Source organism: Herpailurus yagouaroundi, unplaced genomic scaffold (genome assembly GCF_014898765.1).
Source record: "Herpailurus yagouaroundi ecotype Mexico unplaced genomic scaffold, PumYag 142, whole genome shotgun sequence".
NCBI lineage: Eukaryota > Metazoa > Chordata > Mammalia > Carnivora > Felidae > Herpailurus > Herpailurus yagouaroundi.
Genome location: NW_024412397.1, coordinates 27,446,272 through 27,469,408, shown reverse-complemented (window position 1 = coordinate 27,469,408; position 23,137 = coordinate 27,446,272). Strand labels below are relative to the sequence as shown.

Below are 23,137 nucleotides of genomic sequence, written 5' to 3'. Positions count from 1 at the left end.
CATATAAGCAGAGGGATGAGAAAGAAACAACATATAAAATCACAGTTTCACCAATGATGGTTTAGTACTGAATCCAAACAGTATTTAACCATGTTTTAAAGCACACAATTTGGGGTAAATGTTGATTCTTTAAAAAGTCAATCTCCAGAGGGCCATAAAAGCTATTTTAATCACTACAACTAATTACAAGGAAGTATAAATCAATAAACTTTGCTAAATGGTCTAAAATATAATAAAGAAAACCATCATTAACAATCATCCAGGAAGCCACTGTCCTTAATAGTGAGATGATGTAAAAGTTGGATGAGAAGAACGAATTTTTTTATTTGAAAACTCCAGACGTTAACAATGCTCTCAGGGAAGTTCTTAATTTGCTACAGAGTCGTGGCGTTTCAGCATGATTATTTACTTTGGGTAACTTGAGTTCATTGCTTCTAAACTATATGTATAGGAGGCCTGGTTTGGAAATAAGGGGCCATTTGCAGCAAGGTATTTTCAGCTCTTAGCATTTTTTTGGATCCTTTCTCAGCTCAAAGCCGGCTATCTTTCCATTCTTCCTCCTGAAGCTACAACACTGTTTCAGAGCCCACATCGAGATTGGAGTCCAGAGGCCTTTAGAAAGCCTTAGCTCTCTTTTAGTCTTGTGTGGTGGTTACTGGCCCAAGTCTAGGGGGTCCCAGGGTTATCACCCGATTCCCACGTGTACCCTGCTGCCCTCCAGCTAGGAGAGACAATGCCCACATGGGTTCCTGAGTCAAATTGCTCTCCACCCATCATATCCTTAAGTCAAGCACTGGGTGTGCTTCTTGCCAGCCTATTTATTCTCAGTGGTGTGTTTTCCCAAGGCTGGAATGTGCCCACGAATGCCAAGTGAACAGCAGGCACTCCTTATCAAGGATGATGATGATTGACAACCTCCTGTTCCTGAGATGTCTGTGCTGCTGGGCTCTGTTCCCTTCGTGGTCCCGGCTAGGCACCTGGTCACAGCTTTGCTTGCGTCACACAAGAACCCGTGAGGCTTTTTGGACAGTGTCCCTTTCCAGCCTAGTTCCTGACCTACCCTGGGGAGCAGATCAAGTCCACATCTAGCCCCTTTTGCCATCTTCACCTATCTATATTGCAATGGGGGATATCAGAGATAGGGACTTGTTCAGCTCTGATGATGAGGCCAAGGGATTGAGCAGAAAAAGCTTGTCATGGCAGTAGAAGAACTAGATTTGAGGCTTGACTCTGCAACTAACTAGCCTTCATATCCACTGACCTCCCTTAGCTAAATCAAAGGGCTAATGACAACGGAAGAATATGCATTGGAACGTAAGTATGCAATGCAACGTAGGTATGCATTGGAAAATTGTTACACTAATAAGAGGGGTGTTACCGTCGGCTGATCACTGAGCCCCAAACGGAGAGAAGGGTTTTGCAATCAGAAATTTTGTTAACAGAAAATCTAAAATAATAGTGATTTAGGCAAGACAGAATTTCATTTCTCTCCAGTACAAAAAACAAACTTGCAAGTGGGAAGTCCAGAGTTAGAATGTTGGTTCAGTAGTTGTTGGGGACCCAGGCTTCTACTTATTATCTTTCTGTGCCCATACTAGCATATGGCTTTTATCTTCAAAGTCACCTCATGGCCCAAGATGGCTTCTGGGGCTCCATCCATATCACAGACATCAGAAAAGAAGGAAAGGGAAGGGAAAAGGGAAACATGGCCTAAGTCAAACTCTTTTGAAGTGACCTTCCTGAAAAGTCCACATATTTCTACCTACATCTTATTCACCAGAACATAGTCACATGGCCGCATCTAACTGTGAGTAAGCCTGGGAAACGTGGCCTTTTTTTTAGGTGTGTTGCCACCAAGAATGGATACTGTTGGATGGTAACTAACATTTGCCACATACGGTCATTTGAAACCAAATGACATGTCAACATTCTACGAGAGAGAGTTTCAAGTGATAACCATGTAGCAATCTGCTTTTGTGACTGGCTTAAATAAACAAGATCCACTTAATCAACAAACATATTTTGGGTAGCGACTACATGTGCTCAGCAGTAGAGGGACGGTAGTGAGCTGAAATGGACGTCTCCTGCCTCCGGCAAGTTTATGGTGCACATCTTCTTACAAAAGGAAGAGAGTGTAATTGTAAACTGGGGTGTGGGTTGTGTATGGTGGATCGTGGCAGGTGGTCAGACTTGAACTTTGTGCCCTCAACTGTATAGAGAGACAAAGGACCTCTGTCACTGGGCCCGGGGTCACCTGGAAGCACCCCATTGAATGATGTGGTTACACATTCTTAGCATGCTGATGATACTCCTCTTCTCTGACCTTCCTCACTGCTGACCAAGGCTGTTTTAACTCTTACCCTTAAGTGAAAGGGACCCTATCTGCTTAGAGATAGGAGAGAATTCTCCTCTATTTTCCACAGAGCTGACGCTACATTCATTGCTTAATCTAAGGAAATTGGGGTGTGATGTCCCACTCTCCTTGCCTGTGGCAAATAGATGAGCAATTACTCAGGCGTCCTGAGTATCAAAAGCATCGGTCTGAAATGCCTGTCCCAACAGGAAAGGCTTTATTGTGTGGGTCCGGCTTTCTGCTTTGACTTGCTATGGCCATTTCTGATCTTATTATTTCATTTGGGATAAAAACAGAGAATTTTATTTGTATTGCCCTTACTCTTCATTAGCTAATAGTTGGCTTCACCTTGGAATTTTAACATGACAAAACACTCAAAGAAAAGAGCACATCATTTTCCTGCTGTCATTTTGTGGGGCCAAGAATTTTTATTTGTCCTTCTGAAGAGTGGCTTTATTTTTAGCCCCATGCAGAGCTTTAGATGGATGTCCTGTCTGTTTCCACAAGGCAGCTCAGATAACCCAATCACATCCAGTTTTAGGGACAACTTCTTTTTGTTCCAACTTAGAACCATCAAGCATTGCTAGAAGAAAGAAGAGGTATTCACTCTCCTTAATGAGAAAATATGTGGATTAGTGACATTTCCATATCATATGCTGGATCATGACTCTTGTGCTCTGAAGGTTTTGGGCTTGGGTGTATAACTTCATGGTTGGCACGGAGGACTGTTAGGCTCTACTGCTTGTAAGAAATAGAGTCTGATAAAATACCTAACAAGCGGGAGACTCTGAGGTCATGAGTATAAAGACAGCTGCAGTTTCCAAGTGCTTGGGGAAAGACGCACAGCCGGGCTTCGACAGAGCCTGGAGTTTAGGAGGAGAACGGAAAGGCACAACGTATTTCCAGCATCCTCAGCAGGAGAGGCCAATGGTCTTCCACAAGAGCTTGGCCATTAATTCAGTTCAGAGCTATGCCACAGTTACGAACTCCAGCCTCTCAGACATACTGGTGAAATCCTCTGGCTCTAATTTCCTCTTTGCTTCAAAATTATTTGCTGATATTTTAGCACTAGTAACTCTGAGATGCTTCAAGCTGCAGTTAGAAAGGAAAAGAATGACATTTCAGGCTCGTTTATACAGCCAGGTGACGCAGCTGTAGGACAAAGGCCTTGAGTTCATCTGCAAGTCTGCTAGTTGACTCCAGCCTGCCCAGTCACTGCTCTTGCTATCTGGTCCTGGAGTTTACACTGGGCTTGGCAGAAAACGACCACTGCTGTCCCCTGGTGGCTGGTCATAAAGCCAGGTCTGCGTTCTCCCAGAGAATTTTCTTGTATTGGCTTAAAGTACAAAGCTAAGGGTGCTGGGCTTCCATCCCCACATATAATATAAAGCCTGTATGGAGAAAAAGGTCCACCGACTTGACTGTCCAGCTACCCCCCTGAGCACAGCCACCGGTTTCAGAAACGTGTGCCACGTCTGAAAGGCCGTGTGAGCCCTATGCTCAGACCCAGGCCAGAACACCTCAGAGAGGGCAGAATGCCTCTCTGGTCAGTCCCAGCATCCTCATATTATCTTCCAGTAGTCGTCACTGGGAACCTGTCCTCGGAGTCCAGAACCCGGTTAGATCCTTCTCTGACTGGCTTCCTATCCTTCATGGGCTAGGAACAAAATCACTAATGAGTGAGCCCTCCTTTGGTTTCTCTCTCTGTTTTTTAAAGTTTATTTATTTATTTATTTGGGAGGGGGGAGGGGCAGAGAGAGGGAGAGAGAGAACCCTACGCAGGCTCCACACTGTCAGCGCAGAGCCTGATGAGGGGCTTGAACTTACGAACTGTGAGATCACAATCGGAGCTGAAATCAAGAGTTGAATGCTTAACCGACTGAGCCACCCGGAGCAACCCCCTTTTGGTTTCCTAATGTGGCAGCAGAAGGTAAGAACATCTATCTCAAGGGTAAATTGTGAATTTTTTCTGATAGTTCGTGATAACGAAGATGGTGGGGGGAAAGTGTCAAATATCATGGTAATACATTCGAAACCTCTTTTGAAATCTGTCAAGGGATGTCACTGGTGTGGAACCTCTTCAGTTAGGATGGTCTTTGGCAACTTCACGGTAAGAGGTCTTCCACGGTAGATTTCTGTGCAACCCAGCAAGACATTAGAAATCCTGGCCCCAAAGGAGTTATGATTTTTGGCCCTTCTACCTCATCTGAGAGGCAGAATTTTTGGCATAAAAGGACCTCAGACTTTGATTCAACATCACAGTAAGGAGGAAGGTACAATATCAACTCCATCACCAACACTGTCAAAAGAACTAGCGGGAATACAGAGGCTTCCTTTACCCATACAAAGATCCTAACATGATGGGAAGGACTCCAGTCACTAACAATGGCCAAAGGAGGCTCACCTAGACTTTAATAATCATTTTTGAAGGAATTCCATTTTCAAAAATAAATTTATTCAAATATTTTATGTCAAAATAATACTAAAAAGTATTCATTGCTATTAGTTGCCGCCAATCAAATGTGCACTTAACTACATGAACACAACTATTACTTCATAGTCTTTTTATTATAGACTTTTTTTTTATCCACATGAATGTTAAAGAAACTACAACAGAGTTAAATACCATTTTTGATAACATGATTATATTCTTAATTACACTCAATATTAAACTGTAAAATATTTCCAGAGGAATACAATCTTCATTCATACAGCAGGCAAAGTACCAGAGAGGAAGGGGCCACGTCTAAGTCTGTCCAGTTTGTTGTGAAAAGCAGGTTTGTGCGGCTGATGCCGTCCCAGCTGTCGAAATGTGATCCCCACTCCTAGGACAGGTCTTGTGTTTCCACCAAGAATCACGTCTTCCAGTGTAAAAGACAGTCTTGCAGAGCCACCCTCTCCGAGTGTGCAGCACTGAGTTCACTTGGGACCGTCCACGGATTTCCCACCCCGGTTGGCTAACAGCACTCCCACGCTCTGGGTTCAGTTGGCCTTGAAAAACACAAAGACTCAAACTTTGGTTCCACCAAAAGATGCGACAAGCATTGACTGCTCTGGTTGGCTCCCCCCTCCCCCCCACTAATGAATGGCCGCTACAGTCTATTTTACATGGTTGTCCATGCTGCTTTGAGGTCACTTGTCCTTGGGTTCTCCCGAACCTGATTTTGTATTTGATTCCCAAGCCCTTTCAATTCGCAGTCTTTATGTGGGTCAGAAGTGCTCAGTGACAGGCTGTATCTTACAAGAGAACAAGAGTAAGTGATTCTGTGCACCTGGGATAGAACAAGAAATGCAGAATGACAACTTCAGCCCCATATAGTCAGATAGTTTAAAAACACATCAAGTAACATTTAGTGTATCCTGAAAGAAGACATTTTGGGTACAGTTTGGATGAAATATTGAAATGGTGACTTGAAAGCACCTTCCTGTGTACATATATTTGCCTGCTCTCTTAGTTTATGCATCTCTGCTGACACTGAGCCAAAGTAGAGCTATCAGATCAGAGTATGCTGGCTTGCGATGCCTCCTTTACAGGAAAGTCATGTTTGCTAGGTTCTAGAAGCTCCAGTTTGCTTAAGACAGCCTGTGGTGAAAGGGGCAGACAGAATTTCATGTGCCAGTGCCCTGCTTTGGCTTTGGCTGGACTGCCCAAGTTAACTTCTATATTTCTTGTCCTGGGGGGTCAGGGCAACCGTAGAAGCATGGCTGGAGTTTTTGTGACTCAAGCAACAAAACCATCGGATTGGCTATTAACTGCATGTTTACAACTGATGATAGAGGATGCGGGTCAGGCCACAGTCTCCTGGTATGAATCACAGGAGAGCAGATGAGTGTGGGGTGTCAGAGCCAGGCAGCCTGGCCCAAATCCTGCCACTTGCTCAGAGCAAGACCACAGACAACATACTCAGCTCTCTGCATGTCAGTTTTCTCAGCTGTAGCATATGGTGAGAGCAGTGGACCTTCTCTCAATGGGTTGTTTTGGAGATTAAATAAAAGAATTGACACAAAGCCTTGAGCAGACTAGGAGCACATTGTCAATCTCGATGGAGACTCTTGAAAGAACCTGGTCCTATAGGTCTGACTACAGAGGAGAGAAATGGATATGCTATTCCCTCCCTTTGCCTTTGATCTATATAAAAGGAAGACACAGAGTGTTCCGTTACAATCCCTCTACATCATTTTAAGACCTTTTTCTTGTAGTGATTTTTGTAGCAATTATTCCAGAAATGAAGAAAACTAACAATTAGTTACGAGACACATATCAAAGAGGTAGATGTTGTCAGTATAGGAAAAAAAAAATCCTCAAACTCTCCAGAAGGTGGAAGGAAGGATTAATCTGTGATGAAGAAAACGCAGACATAAGGCAAAAGTAGGTTGGTCATGCCCTTGGATGTGATATACGGTCTTGAGCATACTTTAATAAAAGCAGCCCCTTTGCGGGAAAGGAGAGAGAGTATGGCAGATGTCTGGTATGCAAGAGTGGTGGTCAACATTTTAGAACTGGCAGAGACTTTGATCAGGTTTGGCCACCTACATTTTATTGACGAGAGTGAGCCTCAAAGAGATTGTATGATAGTATCCAAGATAATATGGGGCAGCAGTGTCAGATTTAGAAGCCAGACTCCCTCCAAACAAACCCAATGATCCTTGGGAGACAGAGAAGTAGAATAGAGTCACATGGACCTGAATTGAGTCCTGGTTCTGCCACGTGCTAGCTGAGTGGTCCCACTGAACCTCGGGGTTCCCATGTATGAATGGGGATGACAATAGGATCTACCTTCTAGAGTTGGAATGCTCAAAAGAGATAGATAATGTGGCAAAGAATTTAGCCCAATGTCTGGCATAATCAGTGCTCAACAGATGATAGTTACTATTATTTCTGGCTTGGTCACGAGTTTCTGTATGACTACGAACAAGCCATTTCCCAGGATCCACTTTCCACCTCTGTAGAATGACTGAAAGACCTGGGTGCTTCATCTAGCTACACGGATGACATCTGTATAATGTCAAAAGATGCTCAGAAGAAAAAGAACGTAATGATTAAATTGCTGCTGACATCATGGCACTTTTTTGGTGGTGCAGATTTCACAAAGATCACACTGGGTGTCTGGGCAGGACATGGGCATGGAAACAACCACAGGTAAGAGAGATAAGAGAGACTATCAGGAATAATTCTGGTGTGAAAAACAGTCCTTGATGCAAGGACAAATGCACATAACATTTTGAAAATTTTTTTCAAATCATTTTCGTTGTACTGTGAGCTTACAGTGAAACAAATACGCAAAGCAGCCCAATGGCTAGTCTACTAGGGCTTGTTTTAGGAGGTGGTTTGAAGATAAAGAAAGAAAGCAAACTACACTTAACACAGCTGGTAGCTAAACAAATAGAATTCATTGCCCCAAAGGGGACTATGCCTAGGTTGAAGAAAGGTTTAGAGAAATCCATGGGTAATGGGTCTTTAAGGAGTTATCAAGGGAAAGCTAAGAGTATTCAGTGCATGTGCTTAAATTTTAGGGTTGGTGTTGTTAAGAGCAACAATTTGGCTCTTCTAATGGAATTATGCAGTTAGTAACCTGGTCTGGGTGGAACCTTATTTTGACTCAACATGGAATTTCTTACATCCTAAGGTAGGGCAAAAAAGATTTGTAGAGCAGTGATATGTGGCGATACTTGCTCAGCTTATTAAGTGGATTGCCTGTGGTTTTGAAAAGCTTCCTCCTCTTAATAGTCATATTGGAATCCACTGGGTGGCAAGAACACAGCACACTACCTTAAGGGTCACTCTTGCATAAGACATTAATGTATCAGTCCCTAATTTGGAAACCTGTGGTCACTCCGCAAGGCAGAATTTGTCTCTCTCCCTTGGTGTAATGATTTTTATTTTGTAATCTCTCTTGGGGTAATTCCTTGCAGGCTTGGCATGTTGAGAATCAAATACTGCCTCTAACAATACGGTCGTGATTCTCTGCTTGGCTGATTTAGCTCAGCATTTAAGTAACCACTAATCTTCTGAAAGCACCAGGGTCTACTTAGAGAAATCCCTGTTGTCTGCAAGGATGGAAACAAAATCAGCATGAAGGAAGCATTAGTTACTAAACACAAATCAATCTTTTTTTTTTTTTTTTTTCCACCTAGCTGTATGCGATGTCACCATCAGAGGCATGGTTTCTGGGCAGTCTTCATTTGGTAGGTACAAGAGCAGTCGTCATAAGCAAAGGAGATGAGTTGGGGAATAAGAAGGAGTAAAAAGAGTTTATTGAAGTTCCTGAGTGGAGATCAAACTACATTATAATGGATGAATATCATAAATGAGGAGTAAAAGAAGCCAGATACAAAACAATGTTCTGTACAAGGTCCTTTGCTAAAGTTCAAAACCAGGCAAAGCTGATCTTTGTTGAGTGGAGGAATGACTGGACAGGGGTGCAAGGTGGCTCTCTGGGTGCTGGAAGCCTAAGTAGGTTCATCTTGTGAAAATCCATTGAGTTTTGATTTGTTGACTTCATGACTTGATTTTTGAACTTTGATGAATATGTATCATACTTCAATAAAAATGTTATTTAAAAACACATCCTGATATATTCTCTTTGACTTGAAAGAGAATTTGACATTTTCAAATTATTATACCTATGAGTTTATCAGCATTAATTTGGGTGATTCTTGCCTTGATTGCCTTGGTATTCTGAGTTAAGATTTAGTGAAGTCTGACTGTTGTAAAATTATTCATTTCACACAACTGGTGCAAACCTGTCCGCTCTAATGGGAAGGAAACTGTCCAATGTCAACTTCAGACTTAAGAATGCTTGAATATATAGACCAGAGCCAACTCACAGGCCCACTTGGTATAACTTCATGGATATGGAAACACAATGACTTATTATTTGACTGTCTTTCTTGCGGAAACATCTGCTTACAGAGGACAGGAAGTGCATGCACTAGGGGCAAGTGGGCACTGGATCTAAAGTCAGGAGCCCCGGGATCTCTTCGCAGCTTTGCAACGTGGACATAAAATGTCACATCTCTCTTCTCCGTACCTCAGTTCCTTGTGTGTAAAATGAAGGGAAAGCATATGAATGAGAGACTGTCTTGGAAATAGTTTTGAGCTCCTGATGAAATCTGAGTGACATAATCATCATGATTTAAGACAAATTCTGAAGATTATCACTAATAAAGATGATGACAAGACGTGGGACTGTCATTTGTACAAGGACAGAGGAGGCTTGTGATATGCAGAAAAGAGGCATGAAGGGAAGAACAGGAACCACACACCCGCGTTGTACAGAATTCTTTTTGCCAATAGATTCTATCAAGTTGGAAATATTCCAGAGGGGAGTTCCAGAGGGAAGGATGGGGAAGAATGATTCTGATAGGAATGGGTCACACTGATAAATGACCACAATCCTAGTTGGCCATGAGCACTTACAAATGCTCCCTCTGACATCTGAGTTTTTCCCTGATTTAGCAATTCCAGCTGTTAGGTCATCCTAATGTATTGTCACAGAAACAGCAAGCCTTAGTTTTGACATCCCTTCAATTCTAACAATTATATATGTCTTCTGCATAAGCAAAAAGTTGCTTTTGAAATGTTTAGGTATGTTCTGAATACAGTCAATGAATTTTTACTGTCTTCCTGAGAAGCCTGGAATATTTGTTTTTCAAATTGTTGCCAGGGATGTGACCTCGAACTTGGCTTCAACTCTAGAGAAACAGTGACTGGTTTAGGGAAGGAACGAATGACTCTTCCTACAGAAGACGTTCTCCAAGGTCTGTGTTGCCTGCAATTGTTCACATCACCGTCTGTCAGTAGCTCACCGAAAGCCAGATTTCGGGAAGGCTTTTACAAGCAAAGGAGAGGCAGAGAAGATGAGACACAGTAAGCATGATTGAGGACACTCCACTTTCCTGCAGAGGGGCAATACTCAGGCTGTTAGGGAGAACTGCAGAGAGCAGAACACCTCAAAACAGAACAAAGATCGCTTCTGCAGACTGATACAGACTTTTGTTACTTTTAGGAATTTTCCAGGGAATCTACAAAATGTATATAGCCACTGGCTTAGGAAGTCCCATGCCCGGGCATAACGAAGTTCATCAGTATATTGGCTGAAACGCAGGATGCAACTTTACTAATAATCCCTTGGGCTATGTCGAAAACATCAATAAAGAACATAGCTGAGTAATAATTCAGAATTCAGGAAAATCTCTTTCTTCTGGTAAGCTTACCTTTTAGCTTTTGCTGAGATGGGCACCAAGCTTTTCTTTCCTGATCAAGCTTGCTGCATAGGGGATCTGTAAGATAAAAACAGGCAAAGCTGTCCAGATGAGCTCAATTAAAAAAAAATTTTTTTTCATGTTTATTCTCGAGAAAGAGAAAGAGCACGAGTGGGGGAGGGGCAGAGAGAGAGAGATGGAAACACAGAATCTGAAGCGGGCTCCGGGCTCTGAGGTGTCAGCACAGAGTCCTATGCGGGGCACACTCTCGAGCTGTGAGATCATGACCTGAACTGAAGTCGGACGCTGAACCTACTGAGCCACCCATGTGTCTCCAGAGACACTAAATTCGAAGACAGGTGCATAGGGGAGACCTTTCATCATGCCTAGAAATTTGAATGCCAGTAAATCCCTCCCTAAGGAGAAAAGGTCTCCATCCGATTGGCAATAGCATGGAGCTTCTGGGATATAGCAATTCCTAAGGCCTGTTAAAAAGCATATCAAGGACAACCAGTGATCACAGTAGACTCTTGCTAGAGCTAGTCTCTGAGGTCAGTATATGACATTTCACCTTAAGAAGTTTTTTTTTTAAATTTTCATTTAATAATATGATACTGTTATTTTTTTATTTAGGTATGAAAACTAAGTTATGATGTTATAATGTATGTCCAAAGTAAAGAGACAAGGATGTGATTACAAACTAGTTCAATGCCATCTTTCATTTAATTACAGTGACCGACTATGCTATCATTATAAATCACAAAAATAAGATGAACTAACTAAACACAAATTATTACTCTGGGTAATTTCCCAATAACTACTAAGAAGCATCAGAAATAATTGCACTGAGTGGAAAATACAACCCTTGAGAATACTACCTGGATAAACTTGAAAAGTACTTTTCAGTACTGGGACTTCAAATGAAAGACTATCCCATTTGATACGTTACTTTTCATTAGAAAATCTGAGTGGCTAAAATTGGACTGCATGTCTTATTTAGATTTACCTTTCCATTAACCCCAGTTAAGGTAGTCTATCATTATGTTACTTACCTTCATCATTATAGGACTCAGGACTCTAGAGATTTGTATCTATCATGCATTTAAAGAAATACATATTCAGCTTTCTAGAATATAACATGAAATATGGCTGTGATGTAAAAGCAGTGAGGGAAATAAAACTATTTTCATCCGATTCAGCGATGTTTTTGAATACTGGTACATACGCTCTCCATGTTTCCGGCATATCTGTGTTTTGTTCTCCTGATCCCCCATCCACAAATATAAGCCTTTTCTAGTGGGAAGAGACTATGAATCTGTGAGTGACTAATACGGTCCCAATCATATTGGGACCACTATGCCATAATAACTGGTCAGCTGAATAGCCTTTTTTTGGTAATTTTTTTTTTAAACGTTCATTTATTTTTGAGACAGAGAGAGACAGAGCATGAACGGGGGAGGGGCAGAGAGAGAGGGAGACACAGAATCAGAAACAGGCTCCAGGCTCCGAGCCATCAGCCCAGAGCCCGACGCGGGGCTCGAACTCACGGACCGCAAGATCGTGACCTGAGCTGAAGTCGGAGGCTTAACCGACTGAGCCACCCAGGCGCCCCTGAATAGCCTTTTGAATGGCAAAAAAGAGAGAGGACTAACATAACCATCTCACTCTTTTGATACACAGGCACAACATGGATGATTCCGATAGCCACATATCTGATCAAGAGCACAGACAGCATGAATGAAGTGCCCTTATGGCCTTCATATTTGAGTACCAACCTCATATTTGAGGACATGAGCTGCGATGAGCCGGATGACGACAACAGCAGTCACATAGGGACCTACTCTAGTCACCTCTTCTTCTCACAGGACATCATACTACATCTGCTCTCAACAGAGATGCACGTTTCCCATCACAGCGTTTGCTGCGACATGCCAAACACAGGGATTGCCTCTCTCTTTCTGTGCATGATATAACGGAGCCTTGAATGGAATTCTATTAGTTAGGATAACAAGTAGAAATGATGTAAACCTCGGGGCAAGAGGAATTACCTAATACAATGTGCTGTGTCACGCTCACATTTAGAGACAGTCCTCGACATCAAGACTCCGGTACCACAGTGACTGAGAAAGTGACCCGTCCTGTTCCATCCCAGGCCCTACTGCAAGTTAACATCGCCAGGGGCCCACCGCCTCATCAAAGCTGATAAACTACTCATCCTAACCCTAAGAAAACTGTGGGAAGGACACTGCTTTCATATCTAAGTCAGAATGCCTTTTTCCTTCCTTCCTTTTGCCCCAGAAACAATGTAGCATTTCATTAAGGTGGGAAGCTGAGGGAAAAAAAAAAAAAAAAGCTTAGGAAAAAAAGGATGTTTCCATATAAGCACATTTGATTCCCAAATCTACAGACTGGAATTTAAATCCGTTTGAAGAATTACCCACACTCAAACATTGTTGCATTTATGTCGTTAAAACCAAGTGAAATAAAAGCCAAACAAAAACAAAGGCAAAAAGTGCACGAGGTTGTGAGCTGAAAATCATGTATTTTTAATGGTAGGTCCTAAGTCATGAATGACAAAGAATATATTGCCATGTGGCCCAACTGTTCGTGGGAATTACCCTATTTCATCAATTCTAAAATGTACTTTTTCCCCCCTCATGTTTTAATGTCTCTGAAATTAGGTGTCTTATAATTGATGGTATCTTGGAATAATAGTTGAAAGTTTCTTTTCTTGTGATACATCAAGTAATGGTGTCTCTTACAACTGACAGTGCTTTGGATTCCATGAAATGCAATACTTGATTCACAGAGACCTCTGCAAACACTCCCCAATTTGGGAGCTCACGCTCCTGGAGGCTCCATTTGAGCTAATTACTCCATTACGTTTCCTGTTCTGGAACTTACAAACACTTTCTTGCCATTTTGACCAGCTTACTATTTTTTTTTTAATGCTTATTGATTTTTGAGAGAGAGAGAGAGAGAGAGAGAGAGGACAAGTAGGGGCGGGACAGAGAGAGAGGGAGACGCAGAATCTGAAGCAGACTCCAGGCCCTGAGCTGTCAGCACAGAGCCTGACGTGGGGCTTGGAACTCGTGAACTGTGAGATCATGACCGAAGTCAGTGCTTAACTAACTGAGCCATCCAGGCGGGCCATCCATTTTGACCAGCGTAGAAATCACCAAGATTTGCATGGAAAAAAAAAAAAAATCTCTCAAAGCTATATAAGTTCTAAATTAGTCACCTAGTTGGCACGAGTCTATCAAAAGTCTGGGGTCTTACCAAGAAAGATAACTTCCTAGTTTGTGCCAAGAAAGAATTAGCCTGAGCTCAGACATTCAGGTGGGTTAACATGTCAAAAGGAGAATGAGGAGAAGGCCACATAACCAAGGAACAAGTGATTGCCTGGTCAGGATGCATGGCAATCGATCAGTAATGGGGAAAGGACCCACTGCAGTCAAAGTCTGGTCTGCTGCTGGGGAATGTTAAGGCAGCATCCAGTCCTCTGACTTGCAGGGACCTCCTTTTCTTGCATATTTAGCCACAAAACCAAAATCCTCTAGTGGCCTAGGGATCTTTTCCTAAGAATATAGTGCCAAACAGTAACTGTACTACCTACCTTTAAAAATCAAATACTTAGGACATATTTTTAAAAACTCTCTGGGTTGAGACGTTAGAAGTCTGGACAAGTTCCCATCCTAATGAATCCCGGACAACCTCCAAGGAAAGACTGTATCACTGAAGAGCTGTGTCCTTGCCAAGGAGGGAGGGCCCATCCAGCAGCAGTCAAGACCTCGCTCCTTTCCCTGCAAAGAAGCTCTGTGCTCCCAGCAACAGGAAGTTGTAAAATGCGTTTTTACAAGTCCACAGTGAACGAAACATTAGTACTAAATCTATCGATTGAGCATTATTTTAATTGAGGCTTTTAATGAAGAACTTTGAGACCAAGTTTCCCCTGCTGTGTGTAAGTGCAGCATTCTGGATAAAACAGCAGAGGGCACTTCGAGACTAGCACATTTTCTCCATCTACGCGCCTCTTGGTAGCAATCTAGCAAGTTCAAAGGATGTGAATCTGGATCTAGCCGTTTATCACAGGCTCTCTTCTGCAGCTGCACAAGGTCCTTCGAGAACTCTGACTAAAGAAGAGTATGTCTTCAACAAACTTACAGTAGTAGTAACTTCTATACAGATGCACTGGCTTGAAAGAAAATTGTTGCCAAATTATCAATGAAAAAAAAAGTTATCAAGGCATCATGATGTGTAAATTATATTATATTCCAGTCCTTGAAAAACCTTAATCAAAAAAGGTGATACACTGAGTAAAACACCTTCAGCTTCTTTTTTTAATTTTAAAAAATTGAGGTATAATTGATATACAACATTGTCTTAGCTTTTTCATCTTCTTCTTACTGTACAGCACGATGGGTTTTGTTTTCAAAATTGAACCAACTTTTCCTTGAATCACAATCCATTTGTGAATGAGATTTTTTTCCTTTGTGCTATAATACAAACTAAGATTTTCACGAGCTTGTTAAGTTTTAGAACTTTTGTATTTGGTTCATAGTGAGAAGAATCTATTTCTTTGCTTGTACAGCTAACTCTGGCTTAGTAAGGAAAACACTTTAAACATTTGAAAACCCAGGGCAGGCGTGGAAGACTTTACTGCAAACTGTGTGAAGTACTTATAGACTCTAATTTTAAGCAATTAAAAAAAAAATTAGCGTGTTGCCCATGTACAAATGTTAAACAAACTGCGTAGGCTTTAAATCTCACATTGAGATAAACGCACATTCATTTATAAGTGTACAAAGAGAGTCAATTATTTGACTCCATAGTCATTACACCTTTGCATTTAACAAACTGAAAAAGGAAGCAATGGTGCAGAAATCGCAGTCAGCAGAGAATCTGAAAATGCAGGAGCCAAAGAAATTCATAAGTTTTCTTTCTACAGCAATGATACCCAAGATGCTTTCGATAAAATCTTTTGAATAAGAACACTGCGTAACAGCATAGAATAAATGCACTGTGGGTCTATGGGAATTGTTACAAAATATGATGGTTTTAATATATTTGAATTCTCCATGATTGCAGGATAGGATGGGTTTTTATGTCATCTAAAGGAAAAAAAAAAGCCTATTCTGCAGGCAAATGACTATTCTGTCATATATGCTCTGTAAGCTTTAAATATAAAATAGTTTAAATGTAAAATAATAACTTTGAGTGAAATGCTCTATTCTCAGGAAGCAAAGCATGTAACCATATTTACTGATGAATTAGATCATTCAACTAAAACTACTGAGAAAGTCAATAATTATGATATCTAGCAACTTCTTGAAAATCTTTAGATCGAAGTCTCTCAGGACATTACCCCCCACATACTTTAGCAAATAAAACAAGCTGAATAAGGGATTTGATAAATTTCTGTTCAGGTGAACTGGAGTCTGCTGCCTCAATTCCAAAGCAGATGGTGTAATGTGAACCCAGGTCCTTCTTGCACGAAAATATATCTAGGCATCAGGACTTGAATAGTCCCACTATTAGAGGTACTGCTTTGAGAAGAGGCATGCTATGAAATTTATTACTCATACTGGCAGAGCATTTGATAACTTGCACGGGCATTTCATGTTTATTAGGCACCTGTGCCTTACTTACTATATTCCTATCAGGGCACAGGTTGGAGCTTCCGAATTCCTTTGGCTGAGAAGCTGACACTTAATGGACTATATGGGAGTAGTCTTGAATTGAAGTTTGCAGACCTGCCAGCCTGTGTCTGTTAGTCACAAGGACAGTGCAGTAATAGGGGAACACCTCATAATTCACCACTATGGCTTTCTTTAGTCGTTTTAGTAGTAGTTTCTTAGCACAAAAGACAGTTGGAGGAAATCAGGAACGAGCCAGGGAAATTTGGAAAAGAATTAAGAGGACCACTCTATGGGAGTATCAGAGTTGAGTCAGGGGTCATCCCTGGGTGGTGATTCATTCAGCAAATGTTTATGATAGCCATCGGATGATAGGTACTGGAGGCTGCATGAAGACCCTCCCCATATTAAGGCAGGGGACCCAAGAGAAGAAGTGGGAGGGACAAATCACATCTATTTCACCTGTCTCATGTTGTCAGCCTGGATGTGGTTTTGTGGATTTCAGAAATTATATGGTACCTACAGGGCTGGGGGGAAAAATGTCTAGCTTCTCCCAAGGAATTTAATTTGTGACCAGGAATAATTTACTATCTAGAGAAATCTGAATTAATAACACTTGTCTACATAAATGAATATATGATGATAAAATATTTTGCAATATAGTGTAATAAAAACGCTTAGTAATACCAATTTATCCCTTGCATGCACCAAATATCTCAAAAGACACGAGACATTTTTTCTGCTATCAATACTGTTTACTACATGGACGCAGTATCATTTCTTCTTTTACTAAGGAAACCTAATGTCAAAGAAAATTAAGACATTCAAGCTATATAACTGACCTTAAATAGGGGCACTGAAATAAATACCTACTCCCTCTTCTAAAGCCCATATTGCTATACGCAACCACTCTAAAATCACACATTTTTGGTTGTATGCATCAGAAAGTGATATGTAGAATCAGTAAGGTCTGAAAATTTTATATCCTTCTGTCTCCAATTATTTATTTAAATTCTTCCTCTATGTAGGGGTGCCTGGCTGGTTTGGTTGGTCGAGTGTGAGATTCTTGATCTTGGGGTTGGGAGTTTGAGTCCCACGTTGGGTATAGAGATTACTTAAAAATAAATATTAAAAAAATTCTTCTTTTGGACAAAGAAAACAATTAGAATAGTCACAACAAGTAATCAATAGCTCTTATTATCTAGGTATCAAAAGCTAAGAACAGTAGATACATTTTTTTTAACCCTTTGGGGGCTTAGTAATCAATCAATTGAGAAAAAGCCTTCTGCACTCCCCCCCTCCCATGACTTTAAGTGCAAACAAACCAAACACAAACAAAAACAAAAGCAGAAGAAAAGTCCTGTTTAAGAGGCATCTTACATTGAGGTGACATTCAGAACAGAGAAATGTTAACCGGCCATTGAGGTCAATGAAGACCAGTGGGAATGGTCTAAGAGTACAAACAGCACTTTTAACAGAGCCCCAGAATGGAGGCATTACAAGGTGGCTTTAAAAATGACTCCGAGGGGCAATTGGGTGGCTCAGTGGGTTGAATGTCTGACTTGGGCTCAGGTCATGATCTTACAGTTCTTGAGTTCGAGCCCTGCATCAGGCTCTGTGCTGACAGTCTGTTTCAGATTCTGTCGCCCTCTCTCTCTGCCCCTCCCCTGCTCGTGCTCTGTCTCTCTCTCTCTCTCTCTCGAAAATAAGTAAACATTAAACAAATTAAAAATAAATAAATAAAAAATAAAAAACGACTCCAAGCAATCTCCACTAACACAAGCATGATTTCTCTGATGCAGAAGGAAAATATTAATACTTATCTTCCTTGAGTTATCCTGACAGAGAGCTAGATACCTGGCTGTCTAGACAAGACAGGTGGATATACGTAGATACATGCTTAATAAAATACAGGTAACAGGGAGCAGCTCGGAAACGTCCAGCAACCAGGGCACCTGGGTGGCTCAGTCGGTTAAGCGTCCGACTTTGGCTCAGGTCGTGATCTCGCGGTCCGTGAGTTCGAGCCCCGCGTCGGGCTCTGTGCTGACCGCTCAGAGCCTGGAGCCTGTTTCAGATTCTGTGTCTCCCTCTCTCTCTGACCCTCCCCCATTCATGCTCTGTCCCTCTCTGTCTCGAAAATAAATAAACATTAAAAAAAAAATTAAAAAAAAAAAGGAAACGTCCAACAACCCCAATTATAATAGTCATGCTGGGAATACCACTAAGGATCAGTGTATGTCTCCATCCAGGTGATTAAAAAATATCTTACAAATATGGAGCAGAAATTATCGTCCCCACTGTACTCAGGAAAATGAGAGAGTATGAGAGACTGTTTTAAAAGCCCTAATGATTAATACCAGATCTGTCTGCTTGGGGATGAAGGGTGGTGAATTCAGAATGAAAAAAACCCCAAAAACCCCACTACATTTATTCACCAGGCACCTTCCTCTTCCCTGTTTCCACATAAATACAACCGAGTGTCCACTTTTTGGTATGATTAGAAGAGGGTGAATAACACACTTCATTTGGAAATAATCATTTCTTTGAATCACCCTTCAAGTGACTTTATTTTTTTTTTGTTATTTTTTTTCTTTTTTCTTTTAATATGAAATTTGTTGTCAAATTGGTTTCCATGCAACACCCAGTGCTCATCCCAACAGGTGCCCTCCTCAATGCCCATCCCCACCCTCCCCTCCCTCCCACTCCCCCATCAACCTTCAGTTTATTCTCAGTTTTTAAGAGTCTCTTATGGTTTGGCTCCTTCCCTCTCTAACTTTTTTTCCCTTCCCCTCCCCCATGGTCTTCTGTTAAGTTTCTCAGGATCCACATAAGAGTGAAAACATATGGTATCTGTGTTTCTCTGTATTACTTATTTCACTTAGCATAACACTCTTCAGTTCCATCCACGAAAACCTCTCTGACCTCAGCCGCAGCAATTTCTTACTTGACACATCTCCAAAGGCAAGGGAATTAAAAGCAAAAATGAACTACTGGGACCTCATGAAGATGAAAAGCTTCTACGCTGCAAAGCAAACAATTAACAAAACTAAAAGGCAACCAACGGAATGGGAAAAGATATTTGCAAATGACATATCGGACAAAGGGCTAGTATCCAAAATCTATAAAGAACTCACCAAACTCCACACCCGAAAAACAAATAATCCAGTGAAGAAATGGGCAGAAAACATGAATAGACACTTCCCTTCAAGTGACTTTAATTGATTAAGTGTATTTATACTAAGTTCTCTTGGCAGCAAAGGGTGTGGCTTAGGTCTGGGTAAGGGAAGGAGAGGAAGAGAGAAGACAGGAGCCTCTCGGGCATCCCAGCGCCCCGTGCTCACAAGTTTGCACAGTGGGAGGCGGTGCAGGTACCTCTGGTTCACCCACAGAGACAATTTACACATCTGTCTATTAACACATGGTAGGTAGTTACATCTCGAGAAAACGAACTGACACATCTGTTTATCCTGTGTCTAAGTAAATCTTTTGGTAATTAGCATCTAAACCAGCTGAGAGGTAAGTGGTAAGTGGACCAAAGGGTTTCACGGCAAAAAAAACGTGAATAGTTTCTTACACGCTGGGTGGTCTGCAAACAAACCCATCAAGTCAGGTTGATTTTTAAGTAGAAATCATCTTACGATTTGTAATTGCTGCACCATTTCTTCTCGGTAGGCTAGTTCCCTTTTCATCTGATCCTGGAAATTATCTGGTAGGAGAGAGAAATAGAGAAAGACATCAATCAAAGTTGCAAAATCTTATTTTAGTAATTTTAGGAACAATGCTCCTGATGGTGCCAGAGAAGCCCCTCTCCCTTTTCGGTATTTTTAGAAAGTATTGTGTGTGTGTGTGTGTGTTTGTTTTTTTTTTTTTAAAGTATATCACATGGCTTTTTGAAGGGATGTTTTTAAGGCTCTCTAATGAGAACGGAGAAAATTTTGAGGGGGTAGGGTCTCTATCTCATAGTTCACAGTATCCCATGGCCCATCTAGATGATCCCTCGCATATAATAGAATGCCTGTGCGGTCATGTTCTCCAGCTTTGTGCACTCAAGCCAGTCACAGATTATCGACAGCTTCCACTGTCTACAGAAGGCTAGTGTGAGTGAACCTCAGATCTAGGTGGGTCACAGGAAAGGCAGACCCTTGTCTGCTAAGACAAAGGCCCGTGAGCCACGCCTGCCTCACCTCAATCCCAAGAGAGTGATAAACATACTCTGACTCTGCCAACCTGCAAACTCTCTCACCCTGCATCAGCCTTATTTGTCCTCCGTGGGCCGGGAGCAGTTCTACAGACCTTGCCTCCATCCGAGAAAGGGATCGGGGAGGAGCTTTCAGAGATACCGTTATGCAAAGTCTTTGCCAGTCTTCATATTGATCATTTTTATTGGGAAACGACTTTCCAACATGTATCATGTTGCAACGTCTCCATGTGATCTTTTCATTTATTAAAAAAATTTTTTTTTAATTTTTTAATGTTTATTTTTGAGAGAGAGACACATACAGAGCAGGAGCAGGGGAGGGGCAGAGAGAGAGGGAGACACAGAATCCGAAGCAGGCCCTGGGCTCCGCACTGACCGCTCAGAGCCCAACACGGGGCTGAACCCACGATCCGCAAGATCATGCCCTGAGCCGAAGTCAGATGCTCAAGTGACTGAGCCACCCAGGCGCCCTTCCATGTGATCCTTTTAAAAGCGTGGGCCCAGCTAACTTTAGCATTTTCTGCCTTCAATGAGAACGTCACACGGTTTCCTATTGAATCTGTTGTGGATAGTCAGGGTAACAGTTTGGGGAAACCAGAAACTTTGTCATATCTTTTCCTCCGCTCTTCCCTTCACCTCTGCAGCCACTGGTGTGTGAGTCCTTTACGGTCTGATGCCATCCTCGCTTCCCTTTGCCATTGTCACCTCCCCAACACAGACACCTCTTCCCTGGGTAGCTTCCCAACTGACCACTTGGCCTCCGGTCCCCCCCTCTGCAAATCCCCTTTCCTTCTGCTGAAAACTCTATGATGGCTTCCCAATGCTTACAAGATGATGAATCCTTTACCTCTTGTGAGGTTCTGGGGACTTGGAAATTAAAAACACCATCCTTTTAATTTTTTTGACTTCTACTTTTCTATATTATTTGAATTCCTTCCCTATCCCATGCATGTTTTTAAATTTTTTTTAAACATTTATTTATTTTTGAGACAGAGAGAGACAGACAATGAACAGGGGAGGGGCAGAGAGAGAGGGAGACACAGAATCAGAAGCAGGCTCCAGGCTCTGAGCCATAGGCCCAGAGCCCGATGCGGGGCTCGAACTCACGGACCGTGAGATCGTGACCTGAGCTGAAGTCGGACGCTTAACTGACTGAGCCACCCAGGAGCCCCATGCATGTTTTTAAAATTAGTTAATTAATTCATCAATTAATTAATACTTGAGGTTTTTTTAGAGCAGTTTTAGGTTCACCACAAAATTAAGGGGAAGGTACAGAGACTTCCCATTTACCCACTGCCCCCACACCTGCATATCCTCCCTCATTATCAACAACCCTCACCAGAGAGGGACATTTGTTACAATGGATGAACCCACACTGACACATCATCATCATCCATAGTCCGTAGTTTGTCTTAGGGTTCACTTTTGGTATTGTACCTTTTATGGATCTGGACAAATATATAATGACATATATCTACCAGCATAATATCAGAGAAAATATAGAATATTTTCACTGTCCTAAAATCCTCTATGCTCTCCCTATTCATCCCTCTCCTCCACCCTACCCCTGGCAACCACTGACCTTTTATTGTCTCCACAGTTTTGCCTTTTATATTTTTTAAAAAGACTCTTTCCCTACTCTCAATTTAATGTGAAAGGTATTGTAATAGGGCACAATGTGTATGTGGCACAATGCAAGGGGCAAGGGAGAAGCCCTTATCCTCTTGGGGAGTAAAGGCGGAGGAAATGCTTGAGCAGAGATGTAAAGAACAGTGTTTTATAGAAAGACAAGGGAGGAGGAGTGGGGAATAGCAGGTGGCTTAGTTGGTTGCAGCACAGAGGGTAGAGGAAACCCCTGCACCCCATCACCCACCAAACCTTACCGGGGCACCTCCCTGGGATCCCAGAAGATGATAAGGACAACTCAGAGTGGAATGGTCATACTTAGTCCTTACTTAACTCATGCTCATTGCTCTAGGAGGGTACACTTAATACAATTCTTTAAGATAAAATGAAAAAGGGGGCACCTGGGTGGCTCAGTCAGTTAAGCATCCAACTTTGGCTCAGGTCATGATCTCACAGTTTGTGGGTTCAAGCCTTGCATCAGGCTCTGTGCTGATGGCTCAGAGCTCAGAGCCTGCTTCGGATTCTGTGTCTCCCTCTCTCTCTCTGCCCCTCTCCCACTTGTGTTCTGTCTGTCTGTCTCTCTCTCTCAAAAACAAATAAACATTAAAAAAAGATAAAATGAAAAAAAAAAGCCATTAAAGTATCAGAAAAAATGGTGAATATTTTTATAAAACTTGGGTGGGGAAGGGTATCAAAGAGAGAAAAACTGAAAAAGGAAAAGATTGATAGATTTGATTAGACAAACATTTAAAACTTCAGTATGACGATAAACTACAAAAAAATTGAACCCTCAAAACATAGAAGATCATAGTCAACATCCAAAGCTAACTGACACAAATAAAAGAATATGTGTGATGTGGCAAAGAATATTTTAGTATTTAAAGGGTTCATGGAGATCCATAAGAATACTGAGAAGAGAATATGATGGGCATTCACAAAACCTACAAATGGAAAGCAGACATGAAAAATGTTCACCATCCCGAGCAATGAAAGAAAACAGTATGAGCTACTATTTTTTTTTTTTCATTTAAGTTAGCAGCGATTGAAAGAAAAGGTGTTCCTTTTAGTACAGCCTTTCTGGAGAGCAAATAGACATTACATATCAAGAGCTTGAAAAAG

General features: G+C 41.7%; 1 protein-coding gene across 1 annotated transcript in view; it reads right to left on the bottom strand.

Annotated features, from left to right (window-relative positions):
• Positions 1 to 4,902: 4,902 nt before the first annotated feature.
• Positions 4,903 to 23,137, bottom strand: part of SKOR2 (SKI family transcriptional corepressor 2) — a 44,344-nt gene continuing 26,109 nt past the window's right edge. The window contains exons 8-10 of the mRNA XM_040478488.1: positions 19,833 to 19,900; positions 10,571 to 10,636; positions 4,903 to 5,625 (exon numbers count right to left, since the gene is read on the bottom strand). Of these exons, the coding sequence (XP_040334422.1) occupies positions 10,574 to 10,636; positions 19,833 to 19,900 (131 nt within the window). The 3' untranslated portion in view covers positions 4,903 to 5,625; positions 10,571 to 10,573. The remainder of the gene's footprint in view (positions 5,626 to 10,570; positions 10,637 to 19,832; positions 19,901 to 23,137) is intronic.